We start from the raw sequence: 20687 nt of genomic DNA, 5'->3' as shown, positions 1-20687 counted from the left end.
AGCTAGTCCTGGAACCACACCCTCTATATCCAGGCTCACCTTCTTATGACCCCCTGGGCCTTCACACCCCAGCCCAGGGCTCCAGTGTCTAACTTCTTGCCCTGCTGGCCCCATAACTGGGTCTCTGGTGGCCTCTGCCTGTGTCTAGCCAGTCTGGAGTCCAGAGTCCTGTGTTGTCTTATCTGCAGACCCCAGACTCCCACAGCCAGGCCTGTACTCCTACCTCCAGGGGGCAGAGGACTGGGGGCTGTGCCCAGGCAGAGAGCTAGACTCCTGCTTGACCTGGAGCGGCCACAGGGAGGGAGCAGCCAGCTAGGATTCAGTCTGGGGTCAGTAGGAGGAGCAGCTCTAAGCCACCATGGGTTTTGGGATATGGTCTCCATGCCAATAGCTGCTGACAGTGCGACCCTCTGAGGATCTCTAGGCATGGAACAGATGTTCTTCTGGGGCCCAGGAGAGGGGGAGGAAGTCTGAAGGTGCTCAAGGGGGTTCTTACCAGTCAGCCATCTCTCCCAGTATCAGGCCTCTGCCCTACGGGCCTGCCCTGCCCCACACTTAGGCAGGGCGGGCCACACTGTGGGGCTAGGCAGCTCTCGTGAGCTGTAACAGGCTCTTCCTTCCTTCCATTTCCCAAGTCCTTGCGGACAACAGTAAGATGGTCAGGACTGGACTCTGGTCCCTTTATTGAGACTGAGGGGCCAGTGGGTCCATCCAAACAAAAATAAATTTCTCTCCCCAAAGCCTGCCTGCAGGCTAGGGCACCCAGCATGTCCTGGCTGGGGCCCACGGTTGCCCCCTAAACCCAGCAGCACAGGTCCGGCTCTCTTAGAGTGACAGGATACTGGCTGCTCAGTGTCTGGAGACCCTAGGTGGAATAGGGAGGTGAGTCCCAGGGGGTCCTCCCCCACCCCCAGCACGGCTGGCCCCCCATATCCACGGTCTGCGTTGGGCCCGTGGGGCTCAGTCATCGGTCAGGGTGATGACGTCGTACTCGATGCCCTGGTGCTGCAGCTGTTGGATGTGTTCAGGCACCGCCTCTTCTGCGCCGAACAGGCCCTGGGCTTGGGCCATGGCGGCATCGGCCACGGCTGCCGGGGGAGGGGAGAGGACGGTGAGCCTGAGGCCCCAGAAGCTAGGCCTGGGTCCCCATGGTCATCAGGTTCCCGCCCCATACCTGTGACAGCTGAGTGTGCAGCAGCCTCCAGTTGGGCCTGTGTGACCAGCTGCTGGCCTGGGGACACAGGCACATACTGGATCTAGAGTGGAGAAGCTAATGAGATATGGCCTTGGAGGAGCTCTGCCTGTGCCCCAGCTCCATCTGCTCCCCCCCAAAGGCCCTACCTGGGACTCCTGAAGGAAAGGGGCCCCTTGTTCGTACTGGATGTGTGTGATCTGGCCTTCCTGTACCTGGAGGGAGGAAGGCAACATGATGAGCGGGGAGGCTATACGGTCCTCGCCTCCTCCCCACCGCTGCCCAGGCCTGACCTACCTGGATATGATGGCCCTCTGGAACCACCACGTATTCCTGGGGGAGCAGGTGCTGGACCCCATCCTGGGAGATGATGTACTGTACCTGGACAAGAGTGGAGCAGAGGCAGGTGCTGAGGCCAGGAGCTCAGCGAGGAAGACTGAGCAGGGGGCCGGGGACACCCACTTTCGACGGCAGCTGCAAGCACGGACCCGGGGAGAGGTGGTTTGGAAAGTGCAGTTCCTCCCCGAAGCGGGCCTAGGCAGGTGGAGGGAGGGCAGTGCTGGCAGAGGTGCTCACCTGGTTGTCGGAGGTCACCAGATGCTGTACTGTCTGGCCGTCCGCAGTGGTGATCTCTTGAATATAGGTGGCTTCTTCCTGCCAGGACCAAGCCAGCTCTAGCCTCAGTTCTGTGTGCTCCCACCCCAGCCTGTGACCTCCCAGCCCAGGAGCTTACCTGATTGGTCACTGTCTGCTCTTGGGCCACAATAATGTGTTCCTGGCCCAGGGCCTGCTGCAGCCGCTCTGGGCCCAGGACCCCGTGGCTGGACTGGAGTGCAGCTGGGCAGAGAAGGGAGGGTGCTCACACAGGGACTCGGGACTGACACGCCCTGGCCCCCCGCCCTGGTCCCCCAGGCGCAGCTCACTATGCAGTGTGGCCAGTGTCTCGTCGTCACTGTTCAGGATGATGGTCTGAGTGGGGGTCCGGGCTGGGGTCCGGGCTGTCGGTGTCCCTGTCTTTCTCCCATCAGGACTATGCAGCCGCTGGATGTGGAACTTGAGATGCCCATTCCGGTTGAAACTGAAGGGGGGCGGGGTGGGGGAGAAGGCTCAGGGGCGGCCCCATCACGCATGCCCTGCAGCCCCCACCCGCCTGGCCCCAGCCTCACCGCTGCCCGCAGAGGTGGCACGCAAAGGGCTTCTCGTTGGTGTGGGTCAGCATGTGCCGTCGCAGGTCCTTCTTGTTCTTGGAGGCAAAGCTACACTGGCTGCACTGGTGGGGCCGCAGGCTCGAGTGCTGCGCCATGTGGGCCTGGAGAAGGGGCAGAGTCGGAGCGCTGGCTGGGGGACCACACACAGCACCTCACGGACAGAGCTGGCAGGGCACATCCTCAGGTGGAGAGGAGCCACGTAAAGTATAAAGCAGACCAAGACCTGGTGCTGCTGTGTGCGGAGACAGGAACAAGTCCCAGGCCCCATCGTTAGGTCACTTAGAGAATCCTGTCCCTGCTCCCAGACTCGGTTTACCCTGGTGTAAATGCAAGATACAGGTTCAGATGAGGGAACCTCCGAAGGGCTCTTCCAGCCCCGACGTTTTAGGGTCTGGGCCCTGCTCCCCTCAGTGAGCTGCTGTGAGGATTCAGTGCACAGTGGCATCTGGAAACGGTAATCCTTGGGGGAAGGACTCCTGCCCAGAACCTGGCCTTCCTCACCTTCTCCACACTGTCTCCACCAGCTTCCCCGTACCCTGCGCCCTCCCTATCTCAGACAACTTGCATTTCCCTAAGCATGCCTCCTGCCACCGCACCTGCGCCTCTGCCCCTCCAGGCCCAGGGCGGCCAGCACCCCAAGTCCACACGACCTGTTCCCTGTCTGCTCTGCCATCTGCACTCTGTTCACCCCAGGACACCGCTGGGCATGAGTCACCCTGCCCGTCTGGATGGGTTCCCCACCAGACTGAGCTCCCTGAATGCTGAGACCTCACGGAGTCCTCTCTGACCCTAGAAGGGGGAGAGAGTCTGGCTCAGGCTGTTCAGTTAAGGTCTGTTACACAAACAAGTGGCCAAATGAGTGCCAGGGGAGGCACAGGGGCAGCACCTACCCGGACTTCGGGCCACTGGCGGGCACTGAAGGGGCAGTCGGGGCACTTGAAGGCACTAGGCCCGGCGTGGGCCCGTTTGTGACTCTCCATTTCGGCTCGGCCAGGGAAGGCCTCAGCACAGATCTTGCAGGAAAACTTCTTGGATGACGCTGTGGCTGCGGACGACGGCGGCGATGGCGGTACTCCCAGGCTCAGGGATTTGCTGGCCGCAGGAGGTGGGGAGGCAGAGCCCTGGGGGTCTCCCACCCGGTGTGTCCTGGCTGGAGATGGGGGCTCAGGGCCATCTCTAGGCAGCCCCCCACACTGTAGCAGGGGCCACTTGGTCCCAGAGGCCAGAGAATCCGGACTTGGGAAGGAGATGGAGCCATCCGCAGTCAGCTGTAGAGATGGGGGAGCATGAGGTACTGAGGAGGATGGGGGAAGGCCGGAAAATGGGGGAGGGGTTGGTACCCCGAGCCTCACCTCGATGTGGTGCAGCTGGGTCCCATCCGCTGCCATGATGTAGTGGGTGCCGGCTTCTTTCAGGGCATCGCTCACAACCACAGCCTGGGCTGCCTCCCCTGGGGGCTCCTCGCTGTGGACACCAGAGAGGGGAGGAGTGAGTTCTAAGAGGGGATATAAGGCCCCAGGAGTCCCCTTCCCCAAGAAAGTCATCAACTGAGAGGTGACTGCCTTCCCCAAGAAAGTCATCAACTGAGAGGTGACTGCCACCACAGGTGGACTCCCTGGTTTGAATTCTGGCTCTGCCCTTTTCCAGCTGAATCTCAGGGTCTCTTCCATAAATGGTGACTGCAGGTCCAATGTACGGTCCCGCTCAACAGTAGTCCCCCGGCGATCTTGAAGGGCGGGCCGGGGCAGCAGTGAGGCGGAGAGCCCCAGGGCTCCAGCCCAGGACCGGCAAGTACTCCGGGACCAAAAGCAGACGGCACACACGGAGACTGGGCTGCCCGCTGGCCGCCCGGGGATCCGGTCTCCCATCCTAGCTGTGCACTGTGGCACTTTGGTGCTTGGATGAAGGGCTTTCTCAGACCACCGTCCGTGAGCGTACAAATATTTCTACCCCAAACTTGCTCAGTGTAGAGAAAGCCGAGGGCAGCTGCCAGGCCTCCATGCCAGCAAGGAGCCTGAGCTTGCCACGAAGCTCAGAACTGGACAACCCCTCAGGGATCACCCAGAACAAAGAGCACGTGACTTCAGAACCAAAGGGTCGACTCCTCACTTACTGCTTGTCTGACTTTAGGCAAGTCACTCAATGTCCCTGGCTTACTTCCTTGCTTGTAAAACGAGAGACATGGATCTCACGAGAATGGGTTAGGTGAGTTCCTGAACGTCCAGTGCCTGGAACATCTAAGTGGCCAAAAAATGGTAGCTTCCAACCCCCCGAGAAAGATATGACTCCTATGGCTAATTAAGTTACATGTATTAGGATTTTTGCCTCCTGCCAACTAGGCTCGGGTGGGCAGGCCCTTATCTGAGGGCTCCCGGCACACCTATCAGTGACCGAAGGGGGCCTTGCGGGCAAGCAGGTCTCACCTGTAAGGCGTGCCAGGAACTGATGTCCCCTCTTCCATGGGGGGTGCTGTGATGACGCTGTAGCCAGTTCCACCAAACGGCCCAGGTGCCAGGGTGATCTGCTGCAGGTCAGGGGCGCCCAGCTGGCTCTCTGCGGCCACACTGGCCCCTGGCTCTGCCACATGGAGGGTTACCACTTGCGGAGTGGCACCTGCTGGGGAAGGCTGCCCCCCAGGGGACGCTAACTCTGCTTCCACGTCCTCTGACTTCACCACGGCCACCTGTAATGGACCCGGTGGGCATCAGGAGCAGGATCTGGAGCCGAGGGGCTGGTGTTCAGGGCCCTTCTCTACCTCGGGGCCTCAAAGCTTGGCCCCACTGGGGCGACCCAGTGCTGCCGCCACTCATTTGTGCAACCCCCAGTGTGTGCGCTTTCTAAAGCACGCTCTGGCTCTCCCAGCCCCACCCAGCAACTGGAAATAAACTTAACAAGACCACGGTGGCACGATACTGCCCCCCAGGGGCAGCTGGGCAATGTCTGGAGACAGCCGCTGGTCATCACGCTTGGAGGGGGGGGCGTGGTACTGGCCCCTTGGGGTTATCTGTCAGGGACGAGGCTAACCGCCCCGCAGTGAAGAGCACGGCTCCCACAACGAAGAAGGCCAAGACTGAGAAATCCTAGGGGAAAGGGACAAGTGGCAAACCATGTAAGAAAAAAAGAGCTTGACTTCATGTCTTACTCCAAAGTCTGCTTCAAATGGGTTAAAGACTGAAACATAATAATAAAAAAACTAAAAATACGAAGAGAAAATGTAGATAAGTATTTTTACGATCTGGGGTGGGAAGATTTTTTTCTAATCAGCAAAACAAACTATAAACTGAAATCAGAAAACAAAGGAATGAGGTATTTAAACATTTCGTACGAGAGAGAAAAGGGGAGTCTCCTTCATCTACGAAGAGCGTCTGTGAAGTGATAATAAAAAGACCAACAGGGGCCCCTGCGCAGTGCAGCTGGTTAAGCAGCCGACGCTTGGTTTCAGCTTGGATTGTGATCTTGGGGTCATGGGACTGGACCCCAGGTCGGGCTGCACGCTCAGTGGGGAGTCTGCTAAGGTTTCTCTCTCCCTCTCCCTCTGCAGCACCCCCCGGCCCCACGTGCACGCACGCTCTCTCTCAAATAAATCAATCAATCTTAAAAAAAAGACTAATAGGAAAACTGATACAGGACACAAACAGGTAAGTCAGAGAAGAAACCAACGGTCTATGAACATACAGAAAGTAGTTCAACCTCATTTATGGTCACAACATTACACATTAAGACCATGAGGGGCAGCTGGCTGGCTCAGAGGAACACGCAACTCTTGATCTCGGGGTTGGGAGTTCGAGCCCTATGTGGACTGGGTGCAGAGATTACTTAAATAAAAACTTTAAAAAAAATCACGCACTATACTACGTGGCAGAGGTTTATAAAGATTGGGGACCCCTAGCGCCCCGTGTTGGCACAGGTGTAGGGAGACACGCTCTAGTTCTGGTCACATAAGCCAGCATAGCTCTCTCTGAGGCTTCATACCTTCAGACCCACCAATTCTACCTCTAGGAGGCTTTTTTTTTTTTAACTAAAATATGTTTAGGAGCACCTGAAATACATGTGCACTGAAGCACTGCCTCTGATTAGAGACACTGGAAACAACCAACCAATAAAGGACTGCACGAACTTACATCTGGACGCTGGAACGACCCGGAGACGTAGCGTGGGAACAGCAGAGAGAGGAGGTCTGTATGCACAGGCCAGACCACGCCTCACATGCCGCCGAATGAAGAAAAGTGGGCTGTGGATGAGCAGGAATCATGTGATCCCATTTTTTTTTTTTTGAAGATTTATTTATTTGAGGGGGAGAGAGCATATGCATGGGCAAGCGGGAGCGGCAGAGGCCGAAGCAGAGAGACTCTCAAGGAGACCCCGCGTGGAACATGAAGCCCAATGCTGGGCTCGATCTCAAGACCCTGAGATCACGATCTGAGCCGAAACCATGAGTCGGACACTTCAGTGACTGCGCCACCCAGGTGGCCCTGTGATCCCATTTTTTAAGGAACACAGTGTTTCTGTGTTAGTGTGTACATGGACAAAACTGGAGAAATGCTTATTAGCCCATTGATAAGGGGGAGGGGAGGGATGTTAGAAACTTTTACTTTCTGTATAGAACATTTCCTAATGTTCACTTTAGTTTTTTTTACAAACATGTTTTTGTAATCAGAAAAAAAAAATGCATGACGTTCTGGCATGAGAACAGCAGACAGAGCAATAGAACAGAATTTGTCCGTATACGTGGGAATCTGGAACGTGATAAAGTGGACATTTCCAGCCCCCGGGGAAGACTATTTCATAGACTACACTGGGTAACTTTTGCAGAAAAAAGTAAAGCTAGTCCCCTACCTTTCTGCATACACCTAAAATAAATTCCAGGTGGAAGAAAGATTTAAGTGTAAAAAAATGAAACCCTAAGAAGAAAATACAAATGAATGTTTATATAATCTTGGGGTGAAGGAGGCCTTTCTAGGGAGGATATCAAAGGCAAAAACTGTAAAAGCTGATCCAACTATCTGAGCCCGTACAACCTCTCGACACCACCAAAGGCAGCACCGGAGCCGTAAGACGCTCTCCGGGTCCGACACCAGGCTCCCTCCTCCCCAGTTCTGTCTGTCCTCTAGCCCCCAGTGGCACGTTACTGATCCAAGTTCTTGGAATTTATCATCTCCAACACAGATTCTACATGTTTTCACGAGGCTCAGAGACAGGAGGGGCTAACAAAGCTCTCTCTGCCGGGGGGGGGGGGGGGGGGGGAGGGGGTTAAGAGTGACCCCAGGCGGCTGGGAGGAGGGAGAAGTCCTGACGAGCTGGGGGAGGATCTGCTGGGCAAGAGGCCGGAGGGGAGACAGCCCTGGGAGCCTCCCAGCTGTGGGAAGTGTCACCGGATGAGCGCGCAGGGCTGGCTGGGAAGGTGGCTCAGCCCCACAGCACAGAGTGGCTGCAGAGCTGGTCACCTGCGCCGGACCGGGGCCTCACAAGCCGCAGGGGCAGCGGTGCTACCCGCTCGGCCTGGCAGAGGAGGCGGGGGACCCGAGCTCACGGGGAGCTCCTCTGACCTCCCAGGCACGGGGGGCCCCCTCCTAAGCGTTTGCTCCGGGGTTTCGGACCATCTCCAGGCTAAGCGGGAGTGCCCTGAGGGCAGGGCACAGGGCAGGGCACGCTGCCTCTTCGCCCTCCGCTCCACTCTGTGCCCAGTGCGGAGGAGGCGCCCAAGGCGGCGGCCCCGGGTGGCAGGCGGCTCACCTGCAGGGCTGTGCCCCCCAGCTCCCGCTGGGCGCTCATGTTCAGCAGCAGGTCCAAGGCCGTCTGCGTGGCCATCGCTGTGGACTCCTCGGCGCCTGGGTTGGGTGAGACCTCAGCCTGAGCACGGGCCACCGCCCCCAATCCTTCCACTGGGCCCCAGCATGAGCCCCGCCCCTGCCCACCCCCCTCAGAGCTCACCTTGCTGGTAGATGATAGTGGCGCCACCAAGAGTGTCGGAACAGAGCAGTGGGGGGGTCTCGGGTGCCTGGAAAGGCGCTGCCTCTGGGGGGATCTGCGGGGTGGGGATGTGGCCAAGCCTGAGAGGGGGCAGCTGGGCTGCGAGCACTGGTTGCCAAGCGCCTCCTACGTGTCAGGCGCTTTACATCCGCTGGCTGGTTTCATCTTCACACAACTACGTCTCAAGGTCTTTCTCAGCTCAAAGCTACCGATGAACTGACCGAGGCTCAGAGAAGTGAGGCGACTGGCTACGGTTCCACAGCTGGTAAGTAACAGAACTGCGATCTGAACGCAAGCCTGACGCCGGAGCCCGTCTGTGTTCTACCAGCACTCAGCGGTAGATCTTCCGGGGCAAGGGGGGGGGGAGGCAATGTACTCAGCTATGAGCCTATACTCTCGGCCTGCCTTGTAGCTAGGTAAACTGTGGCCTTGTGGCTAAGCAGGAGCTTCTGGTTAAGTTCACGGGGAAGGCAGATGGGGAGATGGCAGGCTTCCTTTTTGCCTTTCTCCCATCCCTTCCTCCTGCTTCTTGCCTGGGATGTGGCTAGAAGGCTGGAGCTCCTGCAGCTATACTGGACCATGAGGCAACCACAAAGATGGAAGTCGTATGCCTAGGATGGCTGGGAAAAAATATTGAGAGAGCTTGGTCCCTGAAGACTGACCAGGGAGTTGCTAAACTAGCCCTGGGCTGCTGACCTTTGGACTCATATATGAGAGAATAATAAACTATTACCACAGTTAACTACTGAGATCTCATTCTCTATTCCTAGCACTGGAAAGCCACTCCTACTCAGAGCTTAAGGCTGCCAGGTCTGTGATCTCATCTGTTCTTTACCACAATCGGAGAGGCAGGGACCATTTGGTGGTCCCCAGTGTGCCCATGAGGATGCCGGGGACGGGAGAGGTGACAGGACATGGTCATCCTGGCCCATGCCCCCAAGCCCCTTCTGTCTGCCACCTGCTTGGCTGAGCTCACCTCAGGAGGCCCCGGGGAGCCAGGGGGGGGTCCAGGGGCTGCACTGTGCTGCTGCTTCAGCTCCTCAATCTGCTGCAGAGAGAAGAAGGGGCGGCGGCGGGAAGGGGGCTCCTCAGGGTGGCGCCGCCCCCACTCCTCGAAGCTGCTGGCGTGTCGGCACCGCACGTGCAGGCGAAGGTTCTTCTTGTGCCGTGTGCTGAAGTGGCAGTACTCGCAGGCGAAGGGCTTGGCCCCTGTAGGCACAGGAGGACGATGCTTGGGCTTTCCCGCCCCCCACCCCGGGAAGCCCTCCATGGGCCCAGGACCTCGCCAGCCGTCTCCCTGCCAGGGCTCCGTGCCGCAGCTCGGGAAAGCATGTGCTGCAGTTCGTGCGGGCGGCCGGGCCGGGCGGGAACCGGGCCCCCTCCTGCACTCCCAGCCTTCCTCGGAGTGTCATCTTTTCACGTCACAAGACCACACACTTCTCTTATGAATCACCTGCCCCAGGTAGACAGGAACCTGGCCCCCTGGTGTGTCCAATCTCCCCCAGTGTGCCCATCACAGGGACGGGCACCAAGGAGGAGAAAGAATCAACGGTTCTGTCGCCTTCTGCACGCGTGAGGGCCGGGCCTCCGTCAACACGCTTCCTGTCCGGCACCCAGCACAGACAGGGCTCAGGGAACGGAGCTCACTTGTATAACCACCACATGGTAGGGACTTCTGACCCCTTTCACAGCCAAGGAAGGCTCAGACAGGGAGAGGTGGCCCATGACCATGCAGCGAAGAGCTGGCTGAGCTGAGGAGAGAGGGTGACACCTCCAGGAGAGAGGCCCTCACGAGTGAGCAGCCAGGGCCGCTGTCAAGGTGGGGCTGGGGTTGCAGAAGGGGAGGAAGAGGACAGCGCTGAGCCTGTGACTGGGGGCAGGGCGAGCTGAGGGCTCACTGTGGTGCGGCGGGGCCGGCCTAACCTGTGTGCTTGACAGCCACGTGGGAGAGCAGGAAGTCCTCCCGGAAGGTGCGGTAGGGGCAAAAGCTGCACTTGAACGGCTTGTCGCTGACATGGGACAGCTGGTGGTTCAGGAGCGCCTTCTTGTCCTCACAGACAAACTCACAGAACTCGCACTTGAACCTGGGGGTGGTGAGCGGGAGGAAAGCTCAGCAGTCAGATGGGGTGGGGCGCTCCAGCCCCCGGGCCTCCTCGGGGACATACCTGCGGTTGGCCACGGCCTGGATGTGCGTCAGCAGGTGCATCTTAAAGGTGTAGCGCTTCTTAAAGGACTTGCCGCACTGTGCGGGGCAGGGTGAGTTAGACGGGGCCTGCCAGGGAGAGCCCTCCCCCTGCCCCCGGGCCTCGGCCCCAGCACCTTGTCACACATGTGGGGCTTCTCGGTGCTGTGTGTCTTCATGTGCTGCGTGAGTCTCTTCTGCATCGGGTAGACACGGCCACACACAGGGCAAGGGAAGGAGCTCAGCTTCGGGGCCTGGGAAGCAACAGGAAGCGACCAGATGAAGAGAGAGGGTGAGACCTCACCTCCTGCCCCACCCTCACAAGCAGCCCCCGAGGAGGCTCCCTTCCTGGGCCAGGGCCCCAGACTCACCGGATCTGGCCTCTTCTTCCTGAAGGGAGAGAGGCATAGGAGTCAGACCACTGCTTCCCCAAGCCCACCTCAAACCTTCCCACGTGGACTGAGCCCAGTCTCAGTTGTGCGTGTCCCTATTGCCCAACCAAGCCCTTCTCTCAGAGCAGGCTTTCCCCAAGTGGAGTTTGCTAGGAAATGCTAAGAGGCATGCTGTAAATAAATTCTAGAATGGTGCCTTCTTCCTTTGTCACAAAATTAACTGCACATTTTGAAGGCCCTGAGAAGTCCTGTTCGTGAACCAGGTGTTCGACCTAGTGTCCATAACCTAACCCCCCACCCCACCACCTGCCCTGCCTTTTTAAAAGAAAACCCATAAGCATCACAGAGAGCAGGCTTTTCCACAAGCACAGTTTGAAAGTCACTGATCTCATGGATTCCTGTATCCAACCTCTGCTCACACAGCACCCCAAGCGGAGTGACCTCCTTCCTGAAGCAGCGGATCTGATGCCAACTCAGTGAGCAATCGCAGGGCCCCTAAGGATTTGTTCCTCCACCCATCTGTCCTATGTCTGCTCGGCCGAGCTCTGAGAGCTGGGAGTCTACAAGACCTTTAGATGATTTCCTGAGCTCCTTTAGGCAGACAATTCCCTTTAATCCCCTGAACAATGACTGTCCCCATCTTACAAAGCCCACGGCAGGAAGAGACACAGCAAGCGCCCTCTAGACCCTGCTACTGCCCTGAGCCAAGTGAGCGGGGATGCACGGCCTTATCTCTCTGTTGTCTGTAATGGCTGCCAATGGGGTGGCCCAGGGCAGGTGCTCAGTAAGGGGGCAACATGGTTGTTCTGGGCCTCCACTTCCCGCCCTGGCCCGCCCCCACCGCCTGTACACACTGACCGGTCTCGACTGTGCACGGCTGCGTGCCGGACCACGTCCTTCCGGTAGACGCTGGTATAGCTGCACTCGTCACATTTGTAGGGCTTACTGCCCACGTGATTGAACATGTGCTCCTAGGACAGAGGGGAATGGACAGTGGGCTGGGGCTGGCCTCCCCTGCACCCACACCCGGTGCCCACAGCCTTAGAGCTGCTGCGGGAGCAGGCTCCCAGAACGAGGGAGTGCTGCAAGGGCCAGAGCCTATCAGGGCGGGGGACTCCCCCAGCAAGGGCACCGCCTCTGCACCAGGCCCCATGCTGGCTCACCGTCTGACAGACGCAGAAACTGAGGCTCAGAGGGAAGTGACCTCGGCCCTGAGTGACTTTGTGAACGGTGGAGCCTGGAGCCAAACCCAGACAGCACGGCTCCAGGGCCTACACCCTCCCCACTGCACTCGGGACAACCCGCCCCCAGCAGGGTTCCAGAGAACAACTTCCAGGTCACGGGGCCCTGTCTGAGGGAGGAGGTAATGTGTGCAGAAAGCACAGGGGCTCTGGCCTGTGCTTCAGGTAGCCCCTACTGCCCACGACAGCCAACTCCCTTACTTCGGCCAAGCCAAGCCAGTTTCCTGGGTCAGTAAAATGGGCCTACTGATACCTACAACCTCTTTGGGCTGTGTGAGCCTGAAACTCGAGCATGCCTACCAGGCCAGGGTACTGGATAAAAAATGGCTCAGGGTTGCAGCAAGCCCACTGGCACTTTTGGGTAAATGATACAGAAAGGAACCACTTTCTTGAGACACATTACTGCCATCTACTGGAAAACTTCCTAACATACTGAATGAGAGAACCAGTTCTGCCATCTGCCAACGTGTGTGGTGATCAAGCAAATCTCTGCTGTCTGTACGGTGCACAGCACCGCTGAGGGTATGACACCATTACGCTGTGTGCAGCCTACACAACTGCCCACGGCACCCACATCTGAACTCCAGTGTACCAGCGGCACATCACTTAACATATCCTGCAAAGGAGCAGGAAGGCAATGGACGATGGCCTGTGAGCTCCGTTCCCTCTTGGCACTGTTTGCCAGCCCTTGCCTCCGTCCCAGTGCTGCCCCCCATCCCTCGATGCTGCGCACCTTGAGCGAGGACCAGCGGCGGGAACGGTAGCTACACTGTAGGCACCTGAAGAGCTGGGGGTCCCCCGCCTCGTGGGAGTTGACGTGGAAGCGCAGGTCCTCGTGGGACAGGAAGCGGGAGCCGCAGATGCGGCACAGGAAGGGCCTCAGGAGCGGTTTGGGGGACTTGTAGTAATACCTGCCAGGAAGGCATTGGGGAGAGGTCTGGCGGGGCTGCGCCACTGGCCATCTCCCCCACCCTCATCCCTGCTCTACATACTTGCGGTATTTCTTGCCTAGGAAGCGCCTGGAGGGTCGGCCCCGGCGGCGGGGTGGGGCAGCAGGCTCATCCTGGCAGGAGGGGGCTGCGTTCTCCACGTCTGACTGGCTCACGCCGGGGTCCACAGCGGCCCTGTGGGCCTTGCCCAGGGCAACCAGGCATCCTGGGCCCGAGGAGCTGGGTGCCTCGGGGTCCAGGGGCTCTGGAGGGCTCTGTCCACTCTGGGAACTCACTAGAGGCTCTCCTTCCACACCTGCCATGGACATGGTCCCAAATCAGCCACGGACACACCAGGACAAGTGTGGACAAGTGTGCTAGAGGCCGGACAAAATGCCTCCCTCAAACACTGTCACAGACCACCAGTGGGCATGTCAGGTCATAGGACAGGCGCAGGCAGCCCACAGTTAGAGGGCAGCGTGGACGCAGGCCCATCCCGCAGCTGGCCCACTGCTTGCACAGCACAACTCCCACCCGACAGTCCGCAGCAGCAGCAAGAGAGCTGGGACCTCCCTGTCGAGAGACCCGCGTGCTAGCTGAGCCCGGATGCAGGACTTCCGCGTGTCCTCAGGCAAAGCTGCTGCCCTGAGTCTCATTTTCCCTGTCAAGTGGACACAATAACTGCTGCACTAGTGACCTCACAGGAACATTCTAGAGTCTGGGAGTGACAGCAGGTACTTTAACATTGGCTTTCCCTAGGTAGGCTGCAGGGCAGACGGGAGGAAGAGAGGGGCCATCACATCACTGCACACACTCACGACCTCTAGAAATCTGAACAATCTGAACGTGTTCAAAAACATCAACAGTATTCCAATGTAACGTTTTAAAAATGAAACGGGACCTAGGGGCGCCTGGGTGGCTCAGTCGGTTAAACATCTGCCTTCAGCTCAGGTCATGATCCCGGGGTCCTGGGATCGAGCCCCACACCGGGCTCCCTGCTTCTCCCTCTGCCTCTCTGCCCCACCCCTCCCCTGGCTTGTACTCCCTCTTGCTCAGTCGCTCTCTCTCAAATAAATAAACAAAACCTTAAAAAAAATGAAAAGCGATCTAGACAATGCTGGTGACATCTTGTTTCCTGACGGGGTGCTGGCTATACAGGTGTATCCCCCTTGTCAACATTCCCTAAGCTGGGCACTTAGGATGTGCGTGCTTTCCCATATAGATTTTAACAAGAAGCTATTTTTAAAAGGATGCTAAAAAAAAAGGTAATAATCTCCCCCAGACTGCATATACAAAAACAACTACCACGTATTTTTGTGTGTATTCACACCTTAAAGCAATCCTGAAAGGCAGGTGCTATCACCTCCATTCATATAAAGGGAACAGGAGATTCAAGGACAAAGTCACAGGCTCTGGGTCACACAGCTAGTAGGTGGCAGAGCCATCATGCCCATGGGGCTTTCTAATCCGTAGCCTGTAATGCTCCAAGCCAGTGCTCCCTGGACACAGTTTCAGGCCTCAGACTTGTTCTCATACTTTAATCATACTCAAAACTCATCTTCTTTGTTCGGCTATAAACGTTCAAACTTCTGTGCTGTGAAACCTTACCACTGAGGAGCCTTGTCACAAAGCCAAGGTATCACTTCTTACCTCGGGGTTTCGCAAGCTTGGTCTGAGAGGGCTGGGCCTTTGTGAGGCCTGCGGGTCCCCCAGGTGTGATATGTGCTGCCCTGCATGGCACATAAGGCTCTACAGGAGGAAGCAGGGAATGAGGCCACCCCTCAGCCCCACTCACACGGCCCCACCTACGACCCACTCTCACCATCAGGGAGGTCTGAGGTCTCCAGGCGAGGCAGCTTCCGAGGCCGGCCAGGTCTCCTTCGGGGTCTTGGAGTACTAGGAGTAGGGCGCTGGGGCCGTAGCTGCCGGCCCCGGGGCTCATCCTCGGCCGGATTGTAGTCGCTGTCCTCTGTGGCGACCGCAAGAAAAGGTGGGCATCAGTCCCGGACCCACCCTTTCAGCCCTGACTCGGCTTCCCTGGGAAGAGGCATCCCTGCCTACTTCTCCTCCAAGCCCACCGACCAGTGATGCCTCCTCCAGAAAGCCCTCCTGACCTCCTCCTAGCTGACTCAGCGCCTCTCTCCAAGCCCCTGCAATCCTTTCTCTGCACCTTTCCTGACTCCTACCACTAACTCAGCACCGCTAGGTGAACTAGAAAGATGCCCCTTCCTGTAGACATTTATAGCCATTGTTAGAAAATTGCTGGAATAAACATTTGAATCTACAAACTCTGATGACGATGCTCTCCGGTACAGGAGCCACTAGCCACACGTAACTGTTGAGCACTTATGCCTGGTCTATACAGAGACACTGGATTTCAAAAAAATTAGTATAAGAAGAGAAAGTAAAATAACCCACTGATAATTATGATTAAGCTTCATTTTCTCTTTTAACCTTTTTAAATACAGCTACAAAAAAAAGCACACATGTGGCTTGTCTTCTATTTCTGTTGGATAAATGTGAACGTGGCCCTCTTAGATGAGGTGCTCTTTTTTAGTAAAGCACAGCCTGCACAACTGCACGCAGAGGTCCTGACCCCAGAGCCCCGACTCCTGTCTTATACGGGAGGCACCTGCATGGCTGAATCTGTGCCGATTCCTCTTTCCCAGCCCTCCACGTGGGCCAGAGGGAGCTCAGTATTTGGAGATGGGTATGGCGGTGGCACGCCTGGGAGCCACGGTGGCCTACCCTCTAGGTCGTCAATGGCGCCGGCATCGATGATGTCATCGTCGTCTTCCTCCTCTGGTCCCTCTTCCTCCTGGGTCTTGGCTGAGGTGCCCCACTTCCGCAGACGCCCCTTCTTCCCAGCTGCAGTTGCTGCTGCTGCGAAGATCAGAGAAGCTTGCCACGTCTGGCTCTCAGCCCTCCACCCCCACCCGCGCAGCCCAGCCAGCCAGGCTGCTATCCGTGCACCTGGCCGGAAGTGCCGCTCCCGCATGTGGCGCAACAGCGTGGCCTTGGTGCTGCTCCGGTACTGGCACATCTTGCACTTGAACTGCTGGACCACCACCACCTCCATCATGGCCTCCAGGCTCTGCAGGTCTGGCTCCTCAGCACCAGAGCCCGGGGGCGGCTGCGCTGGGGAGCTGGGCCTACCCCGTGCCTCCTCTGGTGGCTCTAGGCACGTGGATGTGGGGCCGTCAGCCAGGGCCTCGATGGCTGCCAGGCTGTGGGCCAAGGTGGAACTGGACATCGGCGAAGCCATGGGGGCACCTGGGGGTGGGTGAAGGAATCAGAGGGGAGGGGACGTGGAGGGGAAGGTGGGCCATGAGCGACAGCTGCTCCTCCCAGGCAGGCCCAGGGATCCTAGAACCCAACTTCCCACCAGAGTGACAGTGGGGAAACGGGGGCCGAAAGCAGACAACCTGCCAAGATCACACAGTGAGTTTGTGGCAGAGCGTCCCCCTCCGACTCCCTCGCCCACTGCAGGGCTCCCTGGGTCTGCTGCCCGGGGTCTTACCGTCGTCTGGGCCCTGCAGGATCAGGTACCGTGCCGTCTCGGCCCCGCCATCCTCAGCACTGGTTACGGTGATACAGCCTGGGCAAAGATGTGGGGAGGGGATTCCCAAATGACAACGACAACTGTCACTGTCCACATTAATTCTGGCTTACTTGAGCCAACTATCATCCAGATGCGCTGCTCCCCCCACCCCCCGAGCCTCACTTGCACCCTGTCCCTGCCCGCACACCCCCACCCAGAGCAGGGCTGCTGGGAGGTCTGGTGTGACAGGCTGGCCCAGTAGCTGGCTTACAGTCACAGAGATACCATGGCTACCCCAGGTGTTCCACCTCTGACCACTAAAACCTGGAGAGTCCCCTTCCTCATCTCCAAACTCCCCCAAGATCAAGGCCTAGCCCCTCCACCACTTTCTCAGGGTTGGCTTCCCATACCACCCCAGGGCTTTTCAAAGTCTATGGCCTTTACACACACCATTGATAATAGAGGGTACAGTATGGCAAATCATGAGTATGGACTCTGGAGTAGACCATCTGAGCTCATGGCCCAATACCTGCTGGTCCCAGTGGGTCCTCTGTACCTCAGATTTCTCATAGACTGTGAGGATGATAGCACCTATCTTTTGGGATCACTGGGAGGATTAACGAGGTGCTATATGTAAAGTGCTTAGAGCAAACCCCAGTACAAAGTTAGGTCTTATTGTTTCTATGTTTATTCAGTGTTTATCACATGCCAAGCACTATACTCCACCGTTTCATTAAATCTTCACCTCATTTACCATTACGAGACGGGGCTACTGTTCCCATGTGGCACACTTAGAGTGGTAGGCTTATTTGCCTAAGTTTGCACAGCTGATTCTGCTGGACCCCCGCAGGAAAACCCCTATGGGCCGACTCTCACTGCCCTCTCCTGGACTCACTCGGAATTAAGTCTGGCCCGATGGTGGATTCGATGATCTTGTCGATGGCTGAGCCCAGGTCCGAGGAAGAAGCCGTGCAGTCAGACACCAGCATGTTGGGGTCTGGGAGTGCGCTGGAGTGCACCAGGGCTGGGGGGCCACCTGTCACTCCTGCCACTGGCCCATGGGACACAGAAGATGAATCAGGCAGGTAGCCGTGGGGCAAGGGGTCTGTGCTGGAGCTGCTCTCAGATACTTCCTCCTGGGTGACAGGAAACAGAGAGAGAGGAATTTCAGGAGCCATGATGGGGCAGGGCAGGTTGCCCGCCACCCACCAGATAGAGCTAGTCACACAGCCACCAAAGAACAAGTTCCAGGGTCCCCGGCTCTGGTCAGGTAAGAGGCTCCATCATCCCCACACCCACACAACAGCCTGGCAGAGCTATTTTCACTGGGCTTTTGAATTCGCTCTTGCCTCTGCCTGAAATGCTTCCTCGCGGTGCAGCATTGCTAATGCCTATCCAGCCTTCTCGCCACTGTTTAACTGGTACCTCTTCTAGGAAGCTAAGCCTGACTCCCAGGCCAAACCAGGACCTCTGTCCTTGGCCCTACAGTTGCCTGTGTCCCCTCATCATGGTTCACTCTGTTGTGTAATGTTTCCTAGGTCAGACTGTACTTTCCGTAAGGACCAGGCCCACACCTGTCTTGTCCCCTGCTGTATGCCCAGGGTTTCAGCACAAGCTGGGCACATGGTAGGCCCATCTCTGCTGAATTAACGAAACCCTTGGACCCCAAAAGGGGGGTCCATCATTGGGCAGCACTATACCGGGATGTCTTGGAAGTCATTATCTCGCAGATAATAACAATGGAAATGGCGAATATTTACCAAATACTTGCTACGTGCCGAGCTCTGTTTTTTGCATGTATTACTTTGCATGTATTAATTTAATCCTCACAAAAACCCTACTGAGGCAGATATATTTATCATTCCCTCTTTACAGATGAGAAAACTGAGTGCTAGAAGTAGGGTAGCTTGTCCAAGATCAGAAAGCCAGGAATGGCAGAGCCAGGAAGAAATGACAGTTTTACAGAACGTGTCCAAGAGTATTCCCTCTGAGGCACATATTCCTGCTCCATTTTACAGACAGAAAAATGAGGCTCAAAGAGGTCTCCCAGTGAATCAGAGGCAGAGCCAAGACTTGAACCAGGGCATCTCACAGAGTGAGGACAGTGGGTAGCACAGTGAGTAAGACCACAGCTTAGGTTTGAATCCTGGCTCTGTCGGCTCTCTGTGCCTCGGTTTCCTTCCCCGTAAGATGTGCAAAAGAGTGATAAACGCCTTACGAGGTATGAGGCTTAAATGAGAAAATCCATGTTAGGGGCTTGGCACCGTGTCTGACACACAGTAAACCAAAAACAAATATTAGTTACAAGCCAGCCTTTCTGGCTGCTTCCCTTGGCTGCCAGGCATGCCGCCTGCGGTCCCTGCCTCCACCCACGCCGGCCAGCAAGGTCCATACCAGAGAGCTGCTGCCGCGGTCGGAGCTTTGCCCCACGCCAGAGTCGTCGGCCTCGGCTGGCCCCGGAGCGGCCGCGGCGTCGCTGCTGTCGGCCGACACCGCTTCAGAGGTGCCCACGCCCAAACCGCTCTCAGAGGGCTCCTCTGGCCGGCCAGGCCCAGGGGCCGCGTCGCTACTGCTCTCCACCTCGTTCTCCTCCATCGGCTCCGAGAGCCGCCTGACAGGGAGGCGCAGAGTCTGGATCGTTCACTCTGCGAGAAGAGGTGACGCGGGCTGGAACAGGTGGGCCTCCTCCCGGGCCCGGGCAGCCATGGCCCACCCAGCTGCACCCTTGTGCCCATTTTGCAGGTGCAATGACTGAGTCTCCGACGGGGAAGGGCTTTCTCGTGTACAGAGACAGGAGCCTCGGGAAAACAGGACCGAGAAGGCTGACCTCCCAGTCTAGAGCCCCTCCCCGTCCCCGGGAGGATGGTCAATGGCCGGTTATCTTGACCCTCCTCGTCTCTCCTCCATGACTCCCGCAGCGTGGTTCGCTCTAAGACCCCGCTCCGGGCTCAGTGGTTCAGCCCTTCGGTCCCCCGAGTCCCCCCGGGTGCAGGGTCGGTGGTACAGCCCGCAGGCCCCCTGGGTCAGTGGCTCGCTCCCCCCCTCCCCTGGTTCCCATGCGGAGGGGGCTGACAGCGACGGTCCCGGGGCCTGGCGACCCGGGGCTGTCCCCGGCGCTGCCTGCGCTCCAGGCCCGACGCCATCTTGCGGCGGCGCCGGGTTTCCGCTCAGGCAAGTGCGAGAGCGACTAAAGGGCCTGGGACCCCGGGGCCCTGTTCGGACAGCCCCGCCGGCCCGGGAGCTCGCCGCCGGCTATCCCCGCAGTCTGGCCCCACTTCGCGGCAGGGTGCAGTGGGGCGACCTGATTCTACCCGGTGCTCACCTGACGCTTTCGTAGCCGCGCTCCTCTCCGACTCCGGCATCGACGAGGTCGCCATCCTCTTCCCCCCGCTGCGGAGGGACCCATCGGCTCACCGTAGGCCGGGACTACTTCCTACGCCGAACCAGAGAAAGACAGCTTTCCGGTGTGTCAGAAGGTTGCCCTGAGGCCTCAGAACCATGGTCCAGTCCGGAGAGAGTCTAGGATTTTATACGTAGCTAAGTATGGGTGACAGAATCCGCTATAGTTTGGGGACTACTTTCTCTCCTGGCGGAGGGCTACATTGGGTGTGGTTATGTGACGTCACCGCTGGGTCCCTTCCCTGGGCCGCAGGGTTGGGCGCGGTGAAGGCTGCCCCACGGTCTGGGGGCGTGGCCCTCAGTGGCCTGACCACGCCCCTCCCGGAACAGCTCCTAAGGGTGTTCGGCGCCCGGGAGGTTTTGACTTGGCGGGAGAGGAATAAACGTTGTTAGTCCTTTTGCCTGGCTCATGACCGATGACTTAAACGCTTTTATCGAGCCTAATAGAATCCTTCCTAATTAGGTTTGATGTGTCCTGGGAGGAGGGGAGCATATAGTCCTTGTACAGACGGGGAAACTGAGGCCCGGAGGTGGGAAGTGGCTGGTCCAAAGTCACATAAGGGCACTCGGGAGGCAAGTCCGGATGGCTGCATTCGGGGAAATGGAGAGGAGTCAATGCCCGGCCGTTCGTGA

General features: G+C 57.8%; 1 protein-coding gene across 3 annotated transcripts; it reads right to left on the bottom strand.

Moving 5' to 3' along the window:
• Positions 1 to 98: 98 nt before the first annotated feature.
• Positions 99 to 20295, bottom strand: ZNF335 (zinc finger protein 335). 3 transcript variants are annotated; one of them, XM_045804780.2, is made up of 29 exons: positions 19978 to 20295; positions 19050 to 19300; positions 17551 to 17791; positions 16635 to 16712; positions 16088 to 16387; positions 15863 to 15997; positions 14937 to 15083; positions 14765 to 14863; positions 13178 to 13430; positions 12919 to 13096; positions 11803 to 11915; positions 10924 to 10942; positions 10690 to 10806; positions 10536 to 10612; positions 10294 to 10454; positions 9347 to 9579; positions 8332 to 8425; positions 8134 to 8228; positions 4824 to 5083; positions 3753 to 3864; positions 3291 to 3668; positions 2359 to 2501; positions 2116 to 2270; positions 1926 to 2029; positions 1769 to 1846; positions 1490 to 1573; positions 1342 to 1407; positions 1175 to 1256; positions 99 to 1088 (listed from the first exon to the last, which is right to left on the bottom strand). In XM_045804780.2, the coding sequence occupies exons 2-29, from the start codon at positions 19248 to 19250 to the stop codon at positions 961 to 963; spliced, it is 4131 nt and encodes a 1376-aa protein (XP_045660736.2). In that variant the 5' UTR covers positions 19251 to 19300; positions 19978 to 20295; the 3' UTR covers positions 99 to 960. The 3 variants fall into 3 exon arrangements, with proteins under 3 accessions (XP_045660736.2, XP_045660737.2, XP_045660738.2); XM_045804781.2 differs by having other exon boundaries at positions 15863 to 15994; XM_045804782.2 differs by lacking the exon at positions 14765 to 14863 and having other exon boundaries at positions 19978 to 20294.
• Between the last annotated feature and the right edge of the window lie 392 nt (positions 20296 to 20687).

Source organism: Ursus americanus, chromosome 22 (assembly GCF_024610735.1).
Source record: "Ursus americanus isolate L20-20 chromosome 22, mUrsAme1.1.p, whole genome shotgun sequence".
NCBI classification, from domain to species: Eukaryota; Metazoa; Chordata; class Mammalia; order Carnivora; family Ursidae; genus Ursus; species Ursus americanus.
The sequence above is the reverse complement of the archived record's forward strand: the minus strand, read 5'-3'. Positions and strand labels throughout refer to the sequence as shown.